At 40.8% G+C, this 26,418-nt stretch overlaps 1 protein-coding gene and 1 non-coding gene across 13 annotated transcripts; one reads left to right on the top strand and one right to left on the bottom strand.

The window, feature by feature from the left end:
• On the bottom strand, positions 1 to 26,418 carry LOC110981996 (transmembrane protein 116-like). Of its 12 annotated transcripts, none has more exons than XM_087140886.1 (14): positions 26,259 to 26,418; positions 17,148 to 17,292; positions 16,054 to 16,562; positions 12,706 to 12,813; positions 9,551 to 9,694; positions 8,818 to 8,922; positions 7,651 to 7,700; positions 6,144 to 6,218; positions 5,605 to 5,641; positions 5,224 to 5,313; positions 4,714 to 4,765; positions 4,116 to 4,205; positions 2,585 to 2,664; positions 1 to 2,068 (listed from the first exon to the last, which is right to left on the bottom strand). In XM_087140886.1, the coding sequence occupies exons 3-14, from the start codon at positions 16,141 to 16,143 to the stop codon at positions 1,814 to 1,816; spliced, it is 1,176 nt and encodes a 391-aa protein (XP_086997012.1). In that variant the 5' UTR covers positions 16,144 to 16,562; positions 17,148 to 17,292; positions 26,259 to 26,418; the 3' UTR covers positions 1 to 1,813. The 12 variants fall into 12 exon arrangements, with proteins under 12 accessions (XP_086997012.1, XP_086997011.1, XP_086997009.1 ...); XM_087140885.1 differs by lacking the exon at positions 26,259 to 26,418 and adding an exon at positions 19,202 to 19,482; XM_087140883.1 differs by lacking the exon at positions 17,148 to 17,292.
• Positions 8,086 to 8,240, top strand: LOC147798136 (U12 minor spliceosomal RNA). Its single transcript, XR_015426581.1, has one exon. It is a non-coding gene; the product is annotated as a U12 minor spliceosomal RNA (small nuclear RNA).

Here is a 26,418-nt window from a genome sequence, read left to right as displayed (position 1 = left end):
TTGCCATGTTCTTGAGGATTTAGTGTATATTTAATACAAAACTCAAAATAACGAAAAACTTTTAAAAGGCACAAAAAACGTTTTGCATTTTCAAGTATACTTCCTACTAAAAGGCCATTCAATGTCTTTTTTTCAGTGCAACCCTTCTATACGCATCTTTGTGTTTTCTTGAATGTTAAATTTCTTTTGTTTTGCCATTTTTAAGGGTGTTTTGATGAGTTTTAAGTTTCTATGCTAGTACAATTTGCATATTTATTTCCATATTATTTTAGATTTACTGTCCAATGTTGTGTTGGGTGATTCACTGTTCTTTCAGCCTCCACAGTTGGCTAATGAGCAAGGTTTTCTTACAGATACTTCTAATACATAAATTCCGGTTTTATACTTTTATACAGAGAGTTGTGAAAATGAACAGTTCTGGATCCTTCCTGAAATTACGTCACAGCAACAGTGCCCTCGTTTGTCAGGAAAAACACACAATCTTCCATGTTTCTAAATTACCCTTTTCCTCAATCAGATCAGCTAAAAACGGAAGTCAAATGGCTTTCTACATTTATGACAGGCAGAACAAAACATCACTTGAATAGAACATGTTCCCGAGCATGTCAAGACATAAGACTTGAACTTCTACTTGCATAAGAACTACATGTAATTTATACACAAAAATACATTACTGACATGATGTATGACCCTGGAAAAAAAGTTGGAGAAAGTTCTCTGCAGACCACCCCCCCCATCAGTAAACTGAAGTACAGAATGTTGACAATGAAGGAAATAATAGGAAATGGAAGGAGAAAAAATCCTATAATCCTTTTGAAACAGGAAAAATAACAAGCCTGATGTTATTCGTAAAATACATGTACCTAACCATATAAATAATGTACACGAGATCAGCTGTACAGTCTTGGACGAGTAATATGGAACTTTGAAAAGCACACTTTCACGCTTGTTAGGTTTTGCTTCAGCTGTTACCACTTCTTAAAATCTTCTGCATGGTAATGTTAATTCTATTTGTAAGCACGTGCTGCGGGCAAGGTTTGCCCATTGGAACTATTTCTGCAGTTTGTCAAGGAGGGATTATTTATTGCTGGGATATTTTTCAACAACTGTTTCAATGCATTTTGGTTTTCACTGTTGAGCATTTGTTATTGCACTGGAATATTTCTTTCTACACTTAAATGAAAAGTAATATACCAAAAATAAATGAAAGTGGTTTTGGCACAATTATACTTAATTAAATATCTAAAAAGACACATTTACCTTTTTACAAATTACGTGTTGGCTTGTATATTAAAAAGTCACTTCACCTATAAAATATGACTTTTATATTTTTCAAAAGCTATGAATTCATCAATTACAATATGCTAGTGATTAATATGCTATGATATTTATATCATTTCAGTAATGCATAAGTAATTGGCAATAGTGGGCATAAAGGTATTTATTTACACTGGTCTAAAAAATGGCCGAGATAAGTAACTTTTCATTGTTTCATTTCAAACTGCTGTACAAAAAGTGATTGCGAGTAAAGATGAACTTTCTAAAATTTTCAAAATTGAGTATTTTGTAGCTAGGGCTTGGTTTTGGGCGATAGTTTTTGCCACGGTAACAAGCCTTAACTTTATCATCATACACTCCTGGGTGGAGAGAGGCAAGTTGGGGATAAAGGTGACTTGCGCAAGGTCACAGCATGTAACCAGCTGCTGGATTGGACAAGTCTGGAACCCTGTGACCGTGGGTCACAAAACCCTGACCATCCGGCCCTGGGGGTAGCCCCTCCGTTTGGTAGCCATGATCTGCTAAGCCTCTGTGCTCATGGAGACTGGACCTCCACGGCCGACACAGGATTCCCGCCAGTTGAGGTGTCATCAGAGAACTCTGAGCCAGCTGACTGGGTGGTGTGCTGCCTCGAGACTGGGGCCTTAGGGAACCTGGCCGTGCCATAGATGCGGTAGGACTGCCGCAGGATGGGCCGCATGTCCTGTGGAGACTTGGCCAGGCGGAAGGTGGCTCGAGTCCAGCCGTAGATGATACAGTTCAAGAAGCCTTGACTAGGTCCTGTGACTCCCTGGGGGAAACAAACGACAGGGAAAAATGGTCAACAAAGCAATTCTACATCAAAATAACACAGCCTTATCAAGTACATGTATGGTTTATATAAAGCCTTTGATGCATAATGTGGAATAAGAACCGTAAAGTACTGCAAAAATGCTGTTATTGGGTCCAGTCTTGAAAGTTTCTTATGGCAGGCTTTTTTCTCAATAATCTTAAAAATATCATTTAATTGCCGACATCTGTGCACACTGTCAGAGCTCCTTCGTGCAGTCACTTGGTAATGACGGAAGCATGGTGTTACCAACTAAATGCCCTGTTGTTGCACCAAAAATAAATGACCAGAGAGTGGAGAACTCCAGTTTCAGGGGAGGTGGGAGGGCGCACAAATGTGTGACCTATTTTCCACTGGAATGTTCACAAACTCACAGCATGTTTCCGGGCCAAACATGTTTCACATTACTCAAATGTGTGACCAATTTTCATCTGAATGTTAACAAAGCCTAGGGCATAACCTAAGCGGAATGTTTACCTGCAGGACGTACAGCCAATCATATGTAATTAAGGACACTCCTTCTTTGGACTGAAGATCCATAATATTCAAGACCAGAGCTGCCAAGATCGGGTAATAAAAGAGAAACAAGTCAAGTTCCATGTCAACTAAACATGCAGTTTTCTAAAAGAGTGCAAAATGTGGCCATCACTTTGTGGATAAATATCCTGAAATCCAGAAAAATCTTGAGCGATAAGCCACCCTCCCCCCCATGACAGACATTACACATGCCACCTGTCAAGTGTTTGTTGAAACATCATCAAGATAATTTGTGGTACTGGCTGGGCTCCACAATGCAGTGAAGACCAGGTGTTTGATTACCAGTGATTCACACAACCAACTTCTGTGAGCTGGTCCTGAACACTTAACTAAACTGTAGTCCAACTGTTCTTGCCTGCAAAGCATTTGACAAAGTCAGGCCGCGATGAGTCGCCTGTCCGATAGCCCTGGGCAATCAAATTTTCATTGGGGCAATTAAAATTCTAACTAGGTGTGCCCGTTTGGGCAAGTCTAGAAAAGCTGATGTCTTTTCTGTCTTCATAAAATATCTTTCAATAACTTTTTCTCACGTTAAAATGCTTGTTTTTGTATGTTTTCGTATTTACATTTGCAGTTTTTGGAAAGACACTTCCGTTATTTTCACCAGTTCTCATTCACGTTTTGCTGTCGCGGTGGTGAAAACACGTGTCCACAGCTCAATGCATTAAACGCAGCTGCTCTGGTTCCCGCTGCGCAGCACCCATGCAAAGAAGTGTAGCAACTAGAACCAGTCTATACATGTACTGTACGTTCCGGTCGATTACTCTACATCGGCCATACACGCATGCAACCCTAAAGCCACAATTTGAGTTTGTTTTGCTCGTACTTGACGCAAGTGTCTTTCAACAAATTTCCTCCTGCAGCACAAGGTTTTCGCCTACTGGTCTGGATGCCTCACGCACGCTTACCACGCGATAGTTGTTGGCCAGTTTGCCGTCATGATTGCCTGAGTCACACTGTGTGAATTGCCCACAATTCTTGTGAATTGTCGCCTGTCAAAATTTTTACATAGATTAAGCAAGGTGTTCATCACTTTTTGAGATAATTTTGGAAGCTGTCATTCCCGTTCATGCCATTCAATCAGGACAAAAAAAATTGACCAAAAAAATTGACCCAAAAAATTTCCAACCTACCGACCCTATTTTTGAGAGGCATGCAATTGGAAGCACAACAATATCGGGGGCCTAATAAAAGACTCTTGCATGCAGTAGGCCTAAATTAAATAACCACAATAATCGTGGATTCCGAGAAATCTTGGGCAAGTGGTGATCTAATTCGGGCAGGCAAATTTATGGCATGGCCTGCCTGATCGGGCAAGCTAAAAAAAAAAAAATCTCCTCCACAATCAGTAACATCAGTAGTGCACACTGGCAAGTTCTGATCAAGGACAACCCCCCTCCCTACCCCCAGCCATCTGGGAGTGGTGAGTCGTGGCAGGAAGCTAGAGAGGAGATATTTGATGCATTCTCACCAGGGATCCAGCAGATGATGAAGACCGATATGTAGAGGGAGATTCGCTTGCACAGCTCGATCAGAGCTTTGCGCTGCTTGTTGGTCCACACTAAACCAAAATGTTGACAAAAACTCAAGTTACAGTGATTACAGTGAAGGAATTTTGAGAGGTTAGTGAAAGGATCAGCAGCTGAAGAAGGGTTTCAAACCCAGCTACAGGGTGAGGAAAGTGTTCCTAAGTGGGACATTTTGCCACTATTACAAGTACTTCTCTACACTTTGAAGCCAGTGGGACTTTATGGAAGACTGAACTTACGAGGCGAGCATAAAAAGCAGCCCTGACAAAAAAAACAGGTATCAAAGCTGGTATCCCTAAGCAGGGTATTTCACTGCAACAGATTCTCTCCACCCAGAAGCCATTGGGAATCTGTAGGGGGCAGATGGTGCTTATGAATTCACACAGAAAGGTTCCCCTCCCAAAAGCAGGTTAAAAGGTGAAATGACCTTCGATGCACGTTGTCTGTAACCGTTGCTCAACTGGTTTTGACTGCAACAGTGAATTTGCCGGGCAAGAAAATGGACTGTCACAAAGAGTCTACGCAGAGACGATCACTTACCGTTCTTCTTCATGAGCTGCCTGTACAATAGCGCTGACATGGCGTAGAATGTCTGGGAAGAATGAGATCAATTACACCAAGGCAAAAAGAATGTGAAGGCAATCTGGTGTAAGGAACCTTTTTTGGCAAAATTTGTCCCAACGCAACATGTATTCAGTTCTTACAACTTCCCACCACGAATAGCTGACCTGACACTGCAGACTCGTGTTCACATGTGCAGCAAGTGTGACCCAATTTTGAGCCATGAGCACCACACTATTTGCCAACTAACACTGTGACAACTACTTTTCTATAATAATAGCAATAGGTACTGTGTCCCATGTATGTCCTCCAACATGTGCTTAGAATTTTAAAACACCATGCATCTTAACACAAAAGTGGTGACGAAAGGCACAGAAACTGAAACATGTCACTCTCTGAATCACCATCTGCATAATGACACTAAAATGAACAGACATGAAACTCGATGACAGATCTCCCCGAGCGTGGAGTATTTTTTGATGCACTTACCACAATGGCCATCATGCTCAGCACTAACGATATGACAAAGAAGATTGCACCGTAATGTGCCCATGACCAGGACTCAAAGGACCCATTGTTCTGCACAAAACCAAAACAAATGCAGCTTGAAGTCAACTGATCATTTTTGAAAAAGTCAGAAATTTTGTCAGGCAGACAAGAAAATCAACAGGCTGGCAGCCACTTGCTGATCGTTTTGATCAAGTTAAGAAACAGTTTATCATTTGGCCTGATTCGACCCAAGTTCCAACCAAAGGTTTTCCAATGTGATGCGCAATAGATATACATGCAGCACAAATTCAAGGTGTTCTTCAGAGATCAATAAACAAAAATCATGTATTAGAGGATTCTTTTCTTTACAAGTTTGCTTACCCCTTGAACAGAAGGCTTGAAAAACAGTACCAAACATCTGAAAGAAAACATAAATTGCACCTGCTATGATTCAACAACCGTACAAGTAAATGAATTCAATGCTTGGAGAGGAGCACAACGAGACCCTTGTGGGCTTGAGACACAGCAACACTTGAACCCACAGCTCACCATGTTGGAGCTGTCCCATTTACCTAGACTACAACTGGCACTGTTTGGGGCAAGGATAAGAGAGGAGGTGGTTAAGTCAAGAGCCGGGAAATGGCGGACTCATAAAAAGGACGGACGAAAAGCTTTATAAGGGTTCCAAGCAAGAAGAAACAGCCATTCTAAGGGTGATATCCCTCTGGGGCAACACATCATGCAGATGCACAGAACCTTGTACCAAAAATCCATATCGCCAATTTTATTGTATAAAAAAAATCACACAGGAGGTATCTCAATGTACAAATCTTTACAGAACAGCATCGAAGAAAGCTTGTAGGATCTTAGTGTCAAAGCTCTAGAGTACAAGGCACAAGGCTTTATCTGTTATAACTCACTCAGTACATGGGTCTTGAGCTCTCAGATGGTTATACACCACAACCACTGGTGTCATGACAGCGATGGGTAGTAACCTGTCATATCAAAAGGTGACTTCATTACGCCTAACAAATCTTCAGTTCAGTGCTAATACTATGGACGTAGATGAACTAAAACAAACAAATGTCGGACCCAAAAATACCTGTCCTTTTCAATTATTAAATGTCAATGCCTTTGCTTTTCTGAAAAACAATAACTGAGCTTGTACAGCTTTACATCCTCTCAGCCCTGTACAAAGAATGGTTTGCCAGAACTTAAGGGTGCAATGTCCCATCGAATTCAAGGAAAAATCTCCACCAGGCCGAGGCGCTTAAAAAGTACCCCTACAGATTCTTTCGAAAAGAGGGGTCCGTTTGGGCCAAGAAATTGTGGGATTGTGTAAGTATGGCACAGGATCATCTCTGTATATTCAGGGGCACCCATCTGGGGGCAAAGCAGAAAAACATGTGAAAGAAAATTTGTCAGAAGAGCCTGAGAAAGGTGAGGGATGCCATTTGAAAAATGGCTGCTGGGAAGACTTGGGAACATTCACTTTTTGGGGGGTGAGTTTGTTTTCGGTGGATAATTACCAAATTTATTGGTTACCCCACTAAAAATTGAAAATGAAATGAAATCCGAAGGACCAAATAACACACTGTTTTTGTTTGAGAGGCCTTAAGGACCTCAGTAGCCTGCCATGGGGCTCCAAACTTTGTTGATTTTACACTATTTTCAATAGAGCTTGAATTGGTTCAGTGCACCCTAACCAATCATCAACCATGCTGACCTTTAACCTTTCACTTTAATTTTTATAATTAAACCCCTAATCCAATGCCAATAATAACAACTTCAGTTGAGATCAAAAGGTTGTACTGTGCATACGACATTTCAAACAGTCTGAAGAGAATAACTCACTTGGTAAACAATTGCTGAGTCAATTAAAATCACTTTATTTTGCGACTCGAGTCGGTAATCTTGACCTTTGACCTTACTGTAGATCCTTAAACCAACCTGCAATTATAGGCGAGTGTACCCAACATTGTTTTGTTTCTTAAAAATGGAAATAGTAGAAACAAAACTGAATCTAAAGTTATCCTCTACGAATAATTTTCTATCATTCACAATGGTGACCTTGACCTCTGACCTCATTTCTGAAACCAACCTTCCTTGTCCTCACTGAAACCATTCATTGGCATTTCATTAAAACCAAAATTGTGTAGTACATATGGAATAATCATGAAACAATTGGCATATTAGTTACCATGTAGCTTTCTTGTTTTTTTCACCTGACCTTGACTTTAACCATTGACCCTGTAGGCCAGTTCCCATTGTTCTTACTTTCAACAAAAAGTATGCATAACAATGTAATTGTCGAGGTGTTAATAAAAGTAAAATCACTCATGAATGTTTCTTTTAATTAAAAAAATAAAAACACAAGGTCTGCACTATTTAGGAGATATATCAATGGTTCATGTGGAGTGCACTTACCACGAAATGACATAAAACAGTCTCATTACCCATTTCATTGATGTCATTGTCTGTAAAACAAAGCAAACCCCAAGAACTGTCAGAAGAACAGCATGAGTATGTAAATGTACTTCAGCAAAGATTACAAGCAGCAAAAGATTTCAAATTCGTATCCCTCTTGTCACACACCATGCATGCCAATGCCTCTACAGTGTAAAATGCATTATGCTGCAATGCATTATGGGTAAAAAATTAAATTGTCAATTATTTAAGACCTGAAAGGTGTTGCACATTCAAACGAAAACAGACTCATGCCTGAAAATACAAGCAATAATTCTGGTGCACTTTGGGGGAAAAGTGGGCTGATTTTTAAAAAAAGTTAAAAATTAGCTTTTAACTGTGATTGAAATGTTCATCCGTGCGTCTCATAAACCCAATTTCAGCTCGCATTAACTCATGCCTTAAACTAATGAGTAAGGAAAATAATGAGCCTGGGTGACGCCAGGCTCCACAGCAACACATTGTCTGTGAAGAATTTTTGATGGGGGAAAGGTTGCCCTAGGTGTGTCCCACCTACTTTAGTGGGATGCCCTTGTTGTGTGATCTACCCCTACCTAATCAAACAAAGACAATTGCCAGGGGAGAAATTGTACTCGACTCCCTCTGTTCACCTTGCAGATTAATACTCTCCACTAACAACATGTTCCCAATAATGTACACCTAACACTATCCCTATAACTAAATATCCTTCCCAAAGACACACACCTACCCCCACCCTCTGGACTTCGAGCAGCCCAAAAAGTTATCGTTTGAAACCGTGACTTGTTCTACATGGTGCCCATACCCAGAAATATTAGGCCTGAGGTTCTGCATTGAACCCTAGCTTATCACCTGCTATTTGTGTCTTTAGCAAAAATTAGCCTAAAACCATCCACTGAAAACAGGACCATTTCCCTAAAATGATTCTCTAATTCCCTTGAACATAAATTAACCTTTTCACGAAGGCTACATCTGTACAGCCTGTGAAGTGAATGCTTTGAGCAACATCCTTCTAAACTGCAATGTCTAAAAACCCTTAGGAATTTTGCGGAAACCAGGTTGCCAGAACTCTGTGGTTTCAGACTCCCCAATTCTTGAGGGGGGGGGTAAGCAGTGAGTGGTTATTACAGTATACAGAGGGTGTCTTACGTGCAACAGGGTCAGCTTATGCGCTCTGTTGAGTCTGTCTTTTAACCTGAGGTACACGTTCAGTGCATAGTTGACAGTAAGGAAGAAGCTGATGACATTAAACATCTGGGCATCGAGAAAAAAAAGACATGGAAATCATATTATTTCAACTTTCGCTGGCATGCAAGTTTAGACAAGAAAAAGTACTTTGCTTGAAGGGTCTTCTTTTACAGAAATGGATGAATGTTGAGGGGGGATTTGAAGTTTTGGAGGAATCTTTCAATTTCAATTTTTGGAGTCACAATGTTCGTGTACATAATGTACATGTAGGTAGCCTGTATGAATACTTCTTCATGTGCGTGAACATTGTTCACGTCGAGCAACATCTTGTTTTTTTTTCTGTTCTTCCTCTTCTCTTTTGTAATTTACAATTGGAATAGGGTCTGCTCCTTGTCCATCTCAGTCATGTTTTTGCCAACTTGTGACAGGTAAAACCATGGCTGGCAGTTAAGGACAAAAGCAGAGGAAGAAATCTCAAAATTGCAAAGTGGTAAGTAGTCTCTGGCAACTATTAAGACACCAAAGAATAAACACCACTACAAACCGCTAGATGAAAATACCACCCACTTTCAAAGTATTAAAAGCGAGAATTTGAATAAAAATCTCACACCAACCCCAGACTGATGTTTTCCGCAAACTCTGATCACCCACACAAATAGGTGGTAACCTAACAGAGGTCTATGGAGTCATTTACCTCAGTGACGGCCTGGAGCACAGTGCAGACACGGAATCCCACAGACCCCACTCCATCAAAGGGGATATTCCACAGAATTGCCCCCACCAACCAGCAAAAGGCCAGGCCCAGATCGGCAACAGCCAGGTGGAACAGGGGACGGACCTGCCAATGAAGCACCAAGCAACAATGCACTCAGTTCGCTAGGGCGCCCATGACACAGTACATGTATCTGAATAATTGTTTTCTTTCATTACCTTATCCAAGAGAATCACTAGGCTAAGAGCAAAAAGCCAGGCCCTCTTTCTTTCTTTGCTTTTGAAGTAAACACTCACTCATGTTGATTTACACAGACGAAATAATCAGAGGCTACATGTAAAATTACGGCTCAATTAAAGAGGATGCATGTGTGCACATGTTATCAACACAAATACTTTTCACAACTTTTTTTGGGGGGAGGGGGCGCAGGGAAGACGCTAAAACCTGTTAGAAATTCCCCAAACTGTTTTATAATGGAGAAGAAAGGGTAACATTTTTGGGTCTCAATTGATGTTTTTTAATACAGTCTTTTCATTTTTGGTTGAAGGAATCCAATTACCAGTACATGTATTATACATTGTAGCTTATAGTTTTGCCTATTCTAAGGTTTGAGTAAAGTACAGTATTTACCTACTATAGGCATACCACTAATTTGAAATAAACAAGTACAGGTGCTGACACAAGAAATTGATCTTGAATTAGTCTCTGCTCTTCATTTTTCTCCCTCTGCCAATACCCTGTGACTTTTGGAGGCACAGAGTCCAGGTCTCAGACATTCCACTGACTCATCCAGGATTTGCAATGATCTTCTGCTAACGTTCAACTTTCCCCAAAAGTGGATATTCCAGCCCCTTTCCACTGTGGGCCAAAATGTGTCATCGTGCTCTTTTAGAAAAGGGCACAAGTGCAACAAGTGCATGCACATGTATTTAAAATAAACCTGCCACAAATTCAGCACAAACCCACTCCCCAACCCAGGAAATGGTCACTCCTGCCTGTTACCGTACCTAGTTTCACAGTGTAAATTTAGATTCACTGTACGTACACAGTACATACATGTACATGTTTAGATGCAGGACCATACATGTACATGTACAAGTAAAAATGTACCACAAGTACATGTACATGCGTACATTGGGTCATTCTATTCATTTAGGGTCCAAATGTGAGACATTTTTGTGTCCCTGCTCTGCTTGGCCTGTGTAATTTGATATACATGTAGTAATACCACTGAACCTGATGTCAAATTAATTTTATTTGCATGAAAGGTGATCTGCATAAATTTATCACTCTTGGAAATTAAAGGAAAAGTTCTACACAAAATTGGGTGTCACATGTGACAGGGACACGAAAGAAACTGGACCCCAAATTTGAAATTTACAGTGAGTCAACTCTGGACATATCCACCATCCTGTGAAGATGCATGTTCTCCACTCACAAAAACCAACCCCAAAATGCATGCGCATTTGTAAAAAGAATGAGGTAAGGGCCAAATTCCTCAATGTTTCTAGTACTATTTAACATTTCTGAAAATTCTAGAGGGAGTGGCATGTGATATTTTCACTGTATAATGTATTTATAGATTTTCATTTGGGTGAGTCAGGCCCAGGAACACGACGGACTAATCATCAGATTCCTATATATAAGCTGGACCAACCTCAGTAAGAATCGCTATTAATAAACATAATGATTTCATCCACCTTTTGCAGGGCTTTTAATAAAAGTGGAAAGTGTCCCAGCTGAAAAAGGAAATGGACATAGTAGGCTATTTCTCACCAACCTCACCTTAAACAAGTAACAGGGTACATGAAAATGGATGGTATTTACCCAACTTTGCACATACAGTGGAAGTAAAATTTTACTTACATGTACTTCAAAATGCAACACAGTTTTGTTTTTGTTTTGATCACAAGTAAGGGAATAAATATGTGCCAGGCCGGTCTTAAACGTGCATTTAAGACAGGCCCAGGAGAATGAACACGGCTAATGTCCGAGCAACAGGCGAGGGCATCTTCAGCATTCAGTCTCCTGAACCGGTATTAAACCGCCATGCACATATTTATCCCCATTCATAAGTACCTTTTTTAGTCAGAGAGTTAAAAGAATTCAATATATGATGGATTTCCAACGATAATATTCTGGAATTTCACTTTGATTTTCCTGAACACCCCTGTCCATTTTATGGTGTATTCCTTGTCCAAAAGAATGGACTTGGTGCACATGGCGAGCCGCGTGTACAGCGGACCAATCTTGACCAATCAGAATCGATTAAGCTCTCTCGTATCTAGGTGCCAGCGCATGATTTACGCAGCGAGCATTATCACTTCTCATTATCAAATGTTGATGTACGGTCAAAGTTGCATGTTGTTGAATAGGGAGACTGTCTGAGGAATTTATGAATTACTGATTCACAATGGTCAAGTTTGTATGAAATGTCCTACTGCAAACTCATAAGCTTCAGCATTCCGTGCAACCATGGAGTAACGTTTGCTACCACAAGCCCTGAACAGTTGCCAACTTTAAGTTCGCAGACTGCCAACTTTATATTTATCTGTACCTAGTGTGGACCCATGAACAAAAGAATCTTACATACACATGTACATGTAATGCAGGTTGTGTGAACCTTGTGTGGACAAAACCAGGTCCACACAAGGTTACCCCCTTGCTAGGAAACAGTGTAGACAAAACCAGGTCCACACAAGGTTACCCCCTTGCTAGGAAACAGTGTAGACAAAACCAGGTCCACACAAGGTTACCCCCTTGCTAGGAAACAGTGTAGACAAAACCAGGTCCACACAAGGTTACCCCCTTGCTAGGAAACAGTGTAGACAAAACCAGGTCCACACAAGGTTGCCCCCTTGCTAGGAAACAGTGTAGACAAAACCAGGTCCACACAAGGTTGCCCCCTTGCTAGAAAACAGTGCAGACAAAACCAGGTCCACACAAGGTTACCCCCTTGCTAGAAAACAGTGTAGACAAAACCACATCCACACAAGGTTACCCCCCTTGCTAGAGAACAGTGCAGACAAAACCAGGTCCACACAAGGTTACCCCCTTGCTAGAAAACAGTGTAGACACAACCAGGTCTGTGCAGGTTGGAGGGAAAATATTAGCATGGCTAAATGTATGTGACTTACTTCTGATGTTGTGACGACTCTTCTGACGATGGAATAGATGATAACGGACAGAGAACCAGCAATGCTAAGGGATGCAAAGAACGCATGGACATAGTGGAGCATGTCCAGCTAAAAATATGACAGGAGAAAAAGGTGTAAGAAAATAGTGGCAACATCAGAATTTGTCGACAAGTTATCTAAAAATCACATAACAACAGCACTAATAATAACAATAATACATGTACATGTAATATCAAAATGTTCACATAAGGTGCACAGTACAGGTACATGTATCTTACAGTATCTGTAATTTAAAAGTGCCGATATACCATCATTATCCCTGTACATGTACACTGAGCTCACAGCATCTGACCATTCTTGAAACTAACTCAACTCCCTGCGTAGTATACTAGCTGGATGCTGCCATATCAGGCACAAATGGCTAAATATAATCTGCCCTCACAGGTACCCATTTACTCCTGAATGGAGAGAGGCACACAGGGGTAAAGTGACTTGCCCAAGATCACAACATGCTGCCACCAGCTGGATTCAATCCCCTGACCCTAGGATTAGAAGCTACGAACTCTAACCACTAGAACATATGTCACCTACTGGTATAAAGTCCCCTGTAATTCCAAACTTAATGAATGGTGGCTTTGAACATGGTCAAAGAACAGACAGAATGTTAGTAAAACCTAAATTCCTTGAGTGCTAACTTCTAATTTTCCGCGAGGAGAAAATTTGAAGCTGTCCTGGGCGCAGACATTTGGAATCCATGTGCATGCTTGTGGAACATTTGAAATCTGACAGTCTCAGAATGAATAAGGAATTATGTATTCAAACTGCAAATGCACATCGCGTACTGCAAAAATCCGATTAAAATGTCACGGCCAAATTATCTGCAGCACATACATATATGCACATGCGTTTGCATTCTTTATGCAGAGCAAAATGAAACACTCATAACAGATTGTGCGTTAGTTCTGCGACTTTGTTGACATATCGTTTTAGAATACAGATGTATATATGCAAATACATACATGTAGCTGGACAAAAGCCATATAAAATCTTGAGTTTTTCACAGGTTTATGCCCAAACATGGATGCACCCAAAAGGCATCACTTTGCACATGAGTTAGCACTCTAGTTTTTACACATCGTATATGGTCAAATCTTGTTTCAAAATCTGACCCTTGCACTAAACTGAAACTACAGTAAGTGGACAGGTACATGTACCAGTCCGTTTCCTTCCTCAACTTAGTTTCGCTTATTGTTCAGAGTCGTACATGGGAATGCCAGTCAGCTTTTGTGATGGAAACGAGACGTTTGATGGATTATTTTTTGAGTCAATGTCTTATGTAATCAAATACGCAGTAGCCTTTTTCGAGCAGTGAAAATTTGTTTACTTCCTCTCTTCGTGCTAAACAAATCATGATATTCTTGCAATTGGGGTTTTCACAAGAACGTGAAACACATAAATATGAAGCCAGCATTGAGCTAAAGGCCATCCTGATGGTCGTTAGCTTGCAAAAGTTTTTTAAAGCCACATTCAATGAACTTACAAATCAGGTTTGCTGTGATTTTATTCTGTCACAGCAATACACTGCTTAACCGAAAGTCCAGTTGATATTTGAATAGTGTTGAATTTAGTAGGGTTTAATGATGTCGATAAAAATCAGTTGGTGATATGTCAAGGAAAGATACTCACTTCTAATGATGCTGTTGCATGAAATGGCTCAATATCTCTTTTACAAAAACTTTTACACTTTTAGCTTTATCGAGTGTGTCATTACAAACGTCCATTGCAAATATATATGTGGGGTATATCTTCAGGAAACCCCCTACAAGAAATATTTTCAATGGTTTATGTTGTACTGTACAGAGGCAACACGTGGTGTTGCGTCTCCATATGAGACTACGGCATGCACAAGTACCGAACACTGGCTACGGCTCTCCACCGCTGCCTCTTTTGATCAAACTTCAAAGCCGTATCACAGGAGGCAGGACAGGATTATGGCTGCCTGTCATGCGCGCGCCGCCTCATACAATCCCACGTATTAAATAAATTGATACACCGGTAGTGCTGGGTGAACATACGTGTGGCATATGGGGTGCTGGGTCTGGGGGAGGGGCCAAGTGGATTTTTTTTCCAGAAATGACTCTGTTCAAATTTATAAGATTTGAAAGAATCCTCACCCTCCCTCAAAAGAAAAGTGTTGGTAATGCTTCTACAACTCTTTGTTTGGTCAAACGGACGGAATGTAAAGAAACAAAACCTTTGTTGAGAACTCACTTTTCCACCTGTGTTTGTCTTGCTGCATGCCTTCTGACTGAATACAAGACATTCCACATCTCAAATTCTTCCTCCTCAAGGAGTTTAAATCGGTTTCAATACCATAACTTATATGTACAGTACCAAAGATCCACAAGCCCTCCTTAATGTATAAAAGATGTACCTTTACACGTGTAGCAGAAAAGCCAGCTTGCTAACATACATGTACAAGTACATGCTAAATACGCTGTACTGTATGTGACCTGTTACAAGATACCTTGATAGAAAAGCCAATGAGCCATTTCGGTTATTCAAAAAGCCAAGGTCTTTCGGGAACAAAGTACGTGCATGACAGGACAGAATATCACATCCATGCATACCTGTTCCCGGATAGCCTCATACCGGGCATGCTCTGTTGGAACACCCAACTGGTTCATTGTAGAGATTTGGCCAGGTTTTTGTTGCTATCCCAGGATGAACCTCACGCTTTAGGTCCTGTTCTACAAATGTACTTTGACCGCTTGTCTTGTCTTTGCCCTTTTAAATATTTGTGAAAACACTGACAGTGTGTTAGCCCTGTGTCATAAGCTGACTGATTACTCACTTCAATACAGTGTGGGATTTTCAAGAGTCATTTCCTCAAAAACTACCTCTAAAGTGTCATTTTCCAGTTCATATCAATGTTTTCAGAACTGCACAGCAGTGCAATGAAATGCTCTGAGTCTCCACAATTCAATGAAATACATGTACATGTATCTTAAGTCTAAGAAAACCCTAACTTTGAACTCATTTTGTGGTGACAGGTCACATCTGCCGTTAAGGTGTTACTGTAACGTACTTCAAGTTGCATGTTTTCGCGGTGAATTAGGGTCATTTTTAACATTCTGAACTCCAGGTAAATGAGCGAGTCCAATATTCCAACAGCACATCACATGCCCCAAAATGAAGCATGTCTGAGGTCAATCAGATGTGCGTGCGAGACCTGCCCCATCGAGACAGCCCTGTGTGGACTTGTGTATGTTTTGTTCCAAAATGACTTTAGTTTTTTAAAATACTGAACTGACTCATTGAGATCTCTAAGTCTGAAAATATACCCACCACTTGCTCTTCTCGTGTCGTGTTGTAGCACGGTGAAAGCTCCGTCACTGCCATCACGGACGACAGGGGGTTATTTGTTGCTAACTGCATGGATGGAATCCAATACTACGTTCCCCGCTAGGATGGTAATCTATCTCTGTTTACAAGCACAGAAATGTCAAAACGTTGCAATGAAAGCAAACACGTTGTGCTCACTTCGCGAATGTGTCCAGGCAAGTACAATACAGTGTCCGCACTTCTCATCTATATAGCTGCCAAGTTATAGCGAGTACCGGCACCGGACTGGTTCCCATGCTGGCATAACAGGCTCCCTGATTGGCTGGTGATATGCAGTACTGGAGACAAGGTTTAACTGCCTTGTCACATGATTCTTTTGAATTGCCACGAGGAGATGTGTTTAAGCGATATCAGGCACTTTAGGAGGTTCCAAAACTTTCACCAGTTCCACAGGATCAAGAATTCCTAGACTGCAGTCTTCCTGCGTGCTTGATATAAAACACAAATCATGTCTAAAAAAAGAACAAATAAAGCAAAACAAAAGTGGGTAAATGTCGCCTACATATAAACACTTTCGCAAGACTACACACTCCAATAAATTTCAAGTTACAAAACCATATGTGTTTTCCATTACTAGATAAGGATCAATTGAAACTGTTTTTTTGTTGCTTAAGAATCAACCACAAAACGAGCGCCTCAACCCTTGGCTTTTATTATTCATTTCCACGTGACATTATACAGACCATTTACGTACATCTGTACATATATGCAAACCACAAATCTATAAACGGCAACAGACTGCATTGTGACAATGGAAAGTGAGATACAATCTGTATCTTGACACTTGCAAATTATCAACTTTTGCAATATCAAGGTTTTGTGGAACGCTGAAATATCAGTGTCTACATGTATCTCAATACTGTCTACTAATGTGCAATATAATACCAGTACATACCTGTGGTTTCAGTTCATTTAGATACATGAATGTACATGTATGTAAGTTTCCTTTTCAACACATTTACAGGAGCCGTTTTGCCTGATTGGTATGATTTAACAAAGTGAATGGTCAGAAACTCAATACAATGTACATTATGTACCTTGTTTTTATCCACACTTTGAACTTGAACACCCAGTTTTCTCCTTTTCTTTAAAATAAATGAGTTTCATGCACAAACTCGGGCCGTCACGGGGGGACCACCCCCCTCTCCCGGGAAGCTGGTTCCTCATCAGTAAAAAGCAGTTCTACATTAAGCATGAAAATCACAAGAGCCAGATTTGAATGACCTGCTTTTAAAAGAATCTTGCATAATGGAAACAATGGGATTTAATGTTGACAGAATATTTCTACCCACACAATGCCCATATCTATCAGGATGCCAAAATGATTTATCAAAACAATAAGCTACCACAAGTTTGATCTCTCTAATGCAAATTGAAACAAAGTATACGAAAGAAATGGCTTTCCGACTCACTTTCACTGATGTCGGCCAAATGCCAAATCCTTCACTTTGAATAAAAACTCCTGGATACATGTAGTGCCCTGCCCTCGACAACTGCATAAAATAACAAATCTTGCCGCAGGATATGCAGACAAAATTGACCCTCCCTTACTTCAAGCAGGGTTCAAACCAAGATCCAGTGAATACCCATCACGGGGCTCACATGCTCTCATAAGTTTCCAGTAGATCAACACTATGCTCTTAATTGCTGTACGTATTGAGGATAGGCTCTTAAGTAATAAGGAGATACTTCCTGCAGGTTACTCTCCTTCCTGTGAATGAAGCAGGATGTGCTTGGGGGGTAACCCCCTTGCCCTACTCTTGAGATGCCTCGACGCTTACATGTACAAACAAGTCTACTTCTTGCAATTTTCACTGCTGATCTCTAAGAGGGATCTTCTGAATTTGTCAGTACAATTCATCTGAGAGCAGAGACTACAGGTTGTTTTCCTGCCAGAGGACCTGAACGTTTCACTCAACATACCAGGACACAAATCACAAGTTACATACATGTAACTAATAAACAATATTGCCTGCATGCTTAACATCCTGACTTGTAATCTCCTTTTAGTGACCTTGGGTGTTCCACCTTACATTGTGATATTTGTTTGCCTATTACTAACTACCAAGAGTGAAATATGTTCAAATAATGTTAGTGGCTCAAGTTACATATGTACACTTAAACCTAATATACGATATTTGGCAGCACAGGATGAAATATCTGACTACTTTTCTGATAGTGCGGACAGCCTAACAGTTCAGGGTTTCATATGTACAAGTACGGGGACACCAAATCAGTGTAACATTTCTAAAAGAGCTTTGGAATTTGGTTTAGGATCTTATAGATGCATTAAATATAATCCTGTATGACAAATTTCCCTTCACCATACTAAAGCAAGTAATACTGCTTTACAATGGCACTATACTTGCATACCGATACATTGATTTAACAACTACCGGTATTTGAGAGAGATTCACAGGGTGTAAACCAGATCTTTAAAATACGAGACCCACTTTTTCGGTGTCCATCTTACTAATCTGGAATGTTTCTGAGAAAGAAAAGATCCCCCATCAATATATATTTCCATTTTGAGTCAAAATGTCACAAGTTGGTGACTTAATTTATCGAATACCGTACATATGGCACTTAAGGCGGTCTGGTTATTTCACCGATTTTGAACAGGTGAATATCTACATGTACCTTAATGATTTAAACCCAGGGGATGTGAATAATTCTGTCAAGCTTTGAACTATCAAGATTTTGACAAGTTTGTACAGTGAAAAGAGAAGTCCATGTGATTTACCGCTGTTTGAATAGAATCATTGCGAGTTCACCTCTGGAGGTTGACAGCCACAGGCAAAGCACATGTATGTGCTTAGTCATACGTCAAAGAAAAGGACCCGAGTCCGGACTCAAGTTCGAGTTCGGACTCAAGTTCAAGTCTGGACTCAAATCCTCCCCCACTGCAATATACAAGTCGAGTATGTAGTTGTATACGTACTTTGTATTGCAACCACACATGGCACTGCTCAATAATGTGGATATTGTATTCAGACTCACCAGACAGACTTCGACTTTAGTAAAACTGAAGAAACATCACGTGTATGAACATGCACACCAAGGAATCAAAGGGAAAAACAAGCCTGTGTACCTCAGTTGCCAAAAGTACTTGTCATCAAGTCTTAATAACTTGTCTAGACACAGCAATTGAAATCTTCTCTGTAGAACTTCACCCGGTACTGTTCATGGAGATTGTATTTGATTGCATGGCAAACACACAAAGTCGGTCACTGAAGTTCACTGAGCTGAGCAGGCACCGGATTGTGGGCGACAGACTGTGCCAGTTTTGGCTGCACCCTTATGACAGGGTCGAACTTTGTGCAGTCACATGATGGCTTCAGGGTTTGAGATCTACATGTATGGAGTTCCAGACATGCACAGCAGAAATAAGGCACCTACATGTACTCTACTGCCTGACTCTTTAAAGGAGCACTCTGGAGCACTCTGAGTGTTCCTTTCCACGTCCATCTACTTGTAGTTTATTTATCATCAAGTCAGGTCCAGTTCAACTCAGTTGTTGCCAGCTAAGAAAGACAAACAGCTTTTTTTTTGCAAGGCTTTTCAGGGCTTGGTTTTAGTATAAATGCAAATGCGCACTTGGAATTTGATGGAAAGCTTAGGCTTTTACAAGATAAACATCCTACAGTAGCCATGGTAATAACAGCATGCTTCATGTAAACTTTGCAATAGGCAACTGCTATGCAAAACTCAATACTGTGCACCCTAGTAAAGATCACATACCAAGAAATTGAAACACACACTGCACAAAATCTTGTAATCAGCTTGCAATCTCTTGTCCTTTTTTTCTGCCACAATTGTACCCCGTACATGTATCAATACATGTCTGACTGACAAAAGCCATCATTTTTTAGCTTTCAAACTCAGACACAAGCCAGGAAACAAATAAACAACCCAACAAACAAAACATCAGCATACAGACAACATTACAGCAGCGGTTCCTTTAAATCCAAACAATTCAGGGTGACTTCCCGTGCGGAGAACATTTAACCACCTGTCAATACAACAAAGGAAGTACTATCATAGTGTCACGGGATGTGATACTCGGGCTATGACGCATGATGTTCGTCATAATGCATTATGCCCACTGTGCTCTACATGTACGTGTTCATGTACAACAGCTCCGATACTGCAGGAAAAGTATCGCAATTTTTTTCAGTTACATTTTTCTTTAAGTTTTTCCAAGTTACAGCTCTGATCCCGCTGGATAAGTATTCCGATTTCTTTCAGTTACATTTTTCCTTAAGTTTTTCCAAGTTACAGCTCTGATCCCGCTGGATTAGTATTCCGATTTTGTTCAGTTACATTTTTCCTCAAGTTTTTCCAAGTTACAGCTCTGATCCCGCTGGATAAGTATTCCGATTTCTTTCAGTTACATTTTTCCAAGTTACAGCTCTGATCCCGCTGGATAAGTATTCCGATTTCTTTCAGTTACATTTTTCCTTAAGTTTTTCCAAGTTACAGCTCTGATCCCGCTGGATAAGTAGGCTAATGCATTTTTTAAAGTTACATTTTTCCTTAATTTTTTACAAGTTACAGTTTTTCCTTCTTCTTTTTAATTCCATCAAACAATGCACGTGGTACCAAATTTAGGTAACAGTGAACCCTAAAAGAGGAAAGATCTACTGTATGCAATTAGTAATGTACCATACAGTACTTTTTAAAATGAAACCCTTTAGAATGCACCTTTTGAATCCTATTAACCCTGCTGTAAATTTCTGTTTCACCAAAAGGATATTTCAGAGCATATTTGATTTTTGGAGCTGTGGCAAATTTGCAAATTTATAAACAGTGGATCTCAGACTGCCGTATTTTTCCCGATATTATCCTCCGGGGCCAGGAACCTGCCAAAAGAAAGGAAAAAAACTCTTTCATGTATCAAACGTGGATTTCACTGAAAACCTGATTTGATTAAAAAAAAGACTTTCAGTGCGGGGCTCACACCCACGCACCTGATGCAAGACAGAGGATGTGTGCATCTCATGAGCTCCAGAATCAAAAAATGGACAATTATTGTATAAACTTTGGAAATTACTTCACAGGTACCACGTTTAATTATAACTACCCTGTATACAGTAAGTACTGCAATACAAGGTACTAAATAATCACCCAGGGTCACATGGCAAGGGAGGGGTAAAGATCCTCCCTTCATTATCAATCCTTCCCCCCTTAGGCTGTGTCAAATTGACTGATAAAATACGTTCACTAGTACAACGGATACTGCAACATTATGGGTGTCTGGTTACCTGACCTGATGCCACATCAATAAGGGGATTAGCTGCAAGGTATTATGTATGAATGCATGTACAGGGGTCAAAATCAACAGTGGTCTACTGGCACGGGGCCACCGAAAAGTTCATCAGGCCATTGCATTCTCCAAAAATGATGGCCCGGCGGGACAGTGGTCATTTGAGGAACATTGCCACATTTCAAAACTTTCATCACATTTTACGACTTGTGTTTCAAATCATCGCGCAGGACTCCGGCATTCAAAGTATAGTTCCACAGTCAGTGTGACCGAAATTGCCTGCTATCATGCACCGGGCTTGTGAGCCAGATAAATATGTAGCACACGGCGCGACATTCTGTTTATTGCACGGTCGTTCATGTGTGAACGACCTTCACGTGTGAAGGACCGGAGTACTGATATGGTGGCTGGTATCATTTTCTAACAATGCCAGTTTAACGTTATCTCCCAACAATGACACCTTTACAGGTCATGTCGAGTCCACATCGGGCCGATCGTCAGGTGCAAGCAATATAATCTCGAATTAAATTTGCCAACACAAAAAACATATATAGACAACAAATCAAGTTTTGGGAATTAACTTGTAGAAATCTTTCGGCGACATCATTTTTTTGATGTGCAGTTGTAAAGTTGCATGTGTACTGTAAATTGTATGTTATTTTGCATGGGATGCATGGACTGGTTGCCGCGTTACCACAACACCTTCTTTAGTTGTAGAGGGGCCTTTTGTCAAGACAGCATTTTTAAATTTTTTTTTAATTTTCAAATGTGTTTTTCTAATTTACCAATTTAAATTTTACGGTCATGCCAAAATTTAGGATCGGTTGCATACCCAGAAGCTGAACTGATTTTTTGCCTCAAAAAGTGCATTTAAATCCAGCCAGGCTGGCCAATCAACTGTTTTGGTAGAGAAGTTCAACTGATGCAAATGGGCATGTGTGGCGGGCCTGATTGATTTCATTACATGTTACTCAACCTGGGCCACCAAATTTTTCACGAGGGCCAGTGCACTGAGTGCAGTGCACTTCCCACTGGCCCTGAGGGCCCCCAAGAGATTGAAGTTAATTTTGACCCCTGATGTGTAAGGCTGCCAACATTAAATACGAATGTGAGCATGGGAATAGGGATAGCTGATGTTCTGAAGCCTGCAGGCCTGTTTTTTACATGCTCTACAAGCTCAAATTATGTACCTCACTGCCTGCTGGAGAAACTCAAGTTACTCGTTTGCCAGAAACGCGTGAATGGCCCAGTAGAGAGAGACAATAGAACGTTCAGAAATGCTCTTTTCATTTTCATTCTGCTAAGTTACTTTTTTTCTGGCAGAAGAATCTCGTGTAGGCATGAGAAAAATGATCTTCACATAAAATGTGCAAGTCTCACAAGTGTGAAGTAAGTTAGTTACACTGTACTTATTCCTCGTTTGACATTCAACTTTCAATGTTGAACAAGTACCCTTTTTATATTCAATGTTGAATCAGCAAATGTTTGACATTCGGCGATCACACAGGATGCACAACCCTAACAAAGCTTTGTTAGGGTTTGCATCCTGATTGCTCGAACATCAGATGAGGAACGAGGAACTAACTTCACACTGCCGCAAGTCTAACACTCAATGCACAACAGTTAGCAACCTTGGGATCACCATCAGGTCTGCATCAATGTGTGCCAGTGCATTCATGATTCCACACATAATCTTGATGACTGCTTTTCACTTCAAAATATTCTTTGAAATTGCCAAGCGCAGTACGTGTACATGGCGAGCACATTTACCACAAGTCGGTGATCAAGTGTCAGTTGGTGTGGTAACAAATGGCAGGTGGTAAGACGAAAATTTGGAAACCATTTGGTCAACCTGTTGGATCACTTCATCCTAGCACAATCAGTTAATTTTACTGCAAGATATAACAATAATTCTGCCATTGGTCTATCACTTTTCCTTTCCAATTGACGGTTATCAGTGGTTATGGAAGACTTCTTGAAGCAAGAGAGTTAAAGTTGGAGATTTCATAATGCATACAGTACATGTACATGGGATCAACCAATCACATATGAAGCAATTGGTCAACGACACAAATGATCAAGCCAAACACTTTGGGGTCCTCTACAAATTGATAATAATAACAATAATTTATTTTGTATATTGCGCATTACATTAATAAATGCAAAAAAAAAATCTCAATGCGCTTTACAGATTAAAACAGCAGGAAATATGATTCCATAAAATACACAATTCCGCAACTGTTGCATGTGCGAGTTCTTTTTTTGTTGATTTAGTGAGATTTATGCCTCTAACTTTAGGTTTACTGAGGCCTATCCTATAGGGATACCGAACGTCTGCCCTCCAATACCACTTCGGAAACATGCCTACTTAAGGTCTATTATCAATTAGGGATGCATCAAACTAATTCAAAGGATAATTTCTAGAAAGCTAAAGCTCATTCGCATGAAAGGGCCTTGACAGTACTTTTTCTCCTCAATGAAAAGGAGGCTGTTTGGCCAAAGAAATTATGGGATTGTGAAATTACACGCCCAGGATCAACTTCCCTTTCGACCAAGTGCCCCACCAAAGGCTCCTCCAAAAATTACATCACTATGAAGTGCCTGACTCTCTCTTAAATTGGTTCAACAACTTCCTCACTACCAGAGCCCAACGACATGTAGTGGATGGTGAAGCCTCAGAGTGGACAGCTGTTCTTTCTGGAGTGCCCCAAGGTACGGTATTAGGTCCAAGTGCTGCTATTCCTAACATTCATCAATGACATCACAATCTATCATTTCATCTTTACACCTATTTACCGATGACTGTCTTTTGCATTGGTCAATTAACACTGTGGATGACTGCAAAGTTCTTCAAAAACATCTTGATACCCTGCACTCTTGGTCAGCAAAGTGGTAGAGGAAGTTTTACTCTGGTAAATGCCATGTGATGCAAATCTCCCACCACATACCAGTACATGTACAAACAACACCAACTTTGACTACCACCTGGGTGATGATGCACTGATGCCAGTTAATGAACATCCTTACATCCAAGCTCTCCTGGAAAAACACATATCAAACATCACCATAAAGGCCGACCAGATGCTCGGGCTTATTAAGCAGAATTTGAAGCACTATCACCCATGCTTGAAACAACAAGATTACACCTCTGTGGTCAGACCACATCTAGAATACTGCTCCACTGTTTGGAATCCCCATCATCAAACTACAATCAATCAGGTAAAAGCTATCCAGAAAAAAAGCAGCTGGATTTGTATAATATTTACGAGAGAATGGACACAGTGTGAGTGAAATGCTGAAAAACCTGCAGTGGGCGTCACTTCAATTCAAGAGGGAAGCCGCCATCAAAACCATGCTACCCCGGTATACAAGATCTCTCATAACCTCATGCATTGGTAGGATTTTAGGATTTTACTTTAGCTAGGATTTTACTGGTAGGGGGCACAAAGGGGCGCCAGCATCTTATGGGGGAGCTTTAACTTTCATTGGTGTGCTTTTTTGGGTTAAGTTTTTGATAGCCTTATTCGGTATCCATTCATCCGTTTTTTCAGTGGGGGGCACCTGGGGGGGCCACTGGAAATTTGTGGGGGGCGCATACCCCCGCCCCCCCTGTGGCTACACCACTGACCTCATTACAATTAGGCCTACGTGTAAGCAACATTAGTTCCTGACACCCACGACAAATACAAGACTCAAAAACTACCAACCAGCATGATTACAGCCTCTCTCAGCTCATTCCTCTATGGACATACATGTATGTGCCCGTATAAGTTCTCACTCATGCCAACCATGCCAGCAGCAGTTCTGCTCTGGAATGCCCTTCCTATAAGTCCTGCAGATGTCATACATGTAACAGCTCCATCGGTGAACGTCTTCAGGGCACTCATTTCTGCCAACTAGCCCCAAGATAGGAGTTCTTTTTTTTTCACTTGCATTTAATGTTTACTTCATTTCTTTTGTACAAAAATAACGCCCCCTTGCTTCGCAAGCATCTCTCTCCACCTTAGCGTTAATGTCCAGATGTGGACCTTGCTGAGTGTCAGCTTAGATGTACATGTACCAATAGATGGGTAAGACTGCAGAAGCCTGACTCATCTTTGCTGGTTATGTACAAAGTCTATGGAGAGTTTACCGGTACATGGTTCAGTGCATTTTAAAGTAGGCCTGGACCCTGGCCTACATGCATTTTCTTTAAAAAAAAATAGAAATTTTTTTCAATCCCAGATTCGTGTCATCTTGACATTTTAGTAACGACTGATTCTCACTGAAATCATAACTGATGGAAAAACTACAGGCACGATGCAATATTGTTTCATTTGTGTGAAAGCCCCTTGTGCTCAGGTGATGTTGGTTTCTTTGGCCATGTCGGCCCTAAATTCTTTGTTGATGATTTTACCACGATTTTACCAAACTTGGGGCTGATATCGATTATGTGTTCACTGCACACGAGCTAGGGCTGTTTTCCAATACTCAACTTCGGCTCCATCTTAGGTTTCAACTGATTTTTTATCATCTGACTTTGAAGTTGTAAGTGTAGTAATCAGTCTAGTGCCACAGAACATCAAATAAGAAGCAAGCAAGCCAAAAATTACAGTAATCCAATGGAGTTTAAACGCTTCAGGCCCACGATCGGGGATTGGTTTTGGGAACGAAGCCTGAGACGGAGCCGAAGTCAAGTACTGGAAAACGGCCTAGTCATGCTATTACTAATAGTAGTACACACTTGGGCCTCACGTGCGTAAATTGGCTGGGGCCTAAATGGGGCCAAAAGCCCAGGTGCAGGCAGGTGGACTCCATGCTGACTGTACTACGTTACGGAGGTCCAACCTGGGCTAGGGCCTACATGCACACTGCACAAACAAGCATGAAAAACAAGACTCACTTTTATTCCACGTATTAAAGCCTGGGATCAATCCTTGTACAAATCACAGAGGAGGCTAGAGAGTCACCGTAAAGGCATTATGGAGGTGAAAGGACAAATATGAAAGCAAACGTGGTTACGGACGGTACGGCGGCGGTACAACACATGCACGCCGGGTGAA

Source organism: Acanthaster planci, linkage group LG09 (genome assembly GCF_054643075.1).
Source record: "Acanthaster planci isolate LZ-2023a linkage group LG09, COTS_SCS, whole genome shotgun sequence".
NCBI lineage: Eukaryota > Metazoa > Echinodermata > Asteroidea > Valvatida > Acanthasteridae > Acanthaster > Acanthaster planci.
Note: the sequence above shows the minus strand (reverse complement) of the source record. Positions and strands in the feature narration are given on the sequence as shown.

Coding starts and splice junctions, on each gene's coding strand:
- LOC110981996 (XM_087140886.1), bottom strand. CDS start 16,143: ATGCAGTTAGCAACAAATAACCCCCTGTCGTCCGTGATGGCAGTGACG. Junction 8,923..9,550: donor TGCTCCAGGCCGTCACTGAG/GTAAATGACTCC, acceptor CTCGATGCCCAG/ATGTTTAATGTCATCAGCTT. Junction 7,701..8,817: donor ATAAGCTGACCCTGTTGCAC/GTAAGACACCCT, acceptor TTTGTTTTACAG/ACAATGACATCAATGAAATG.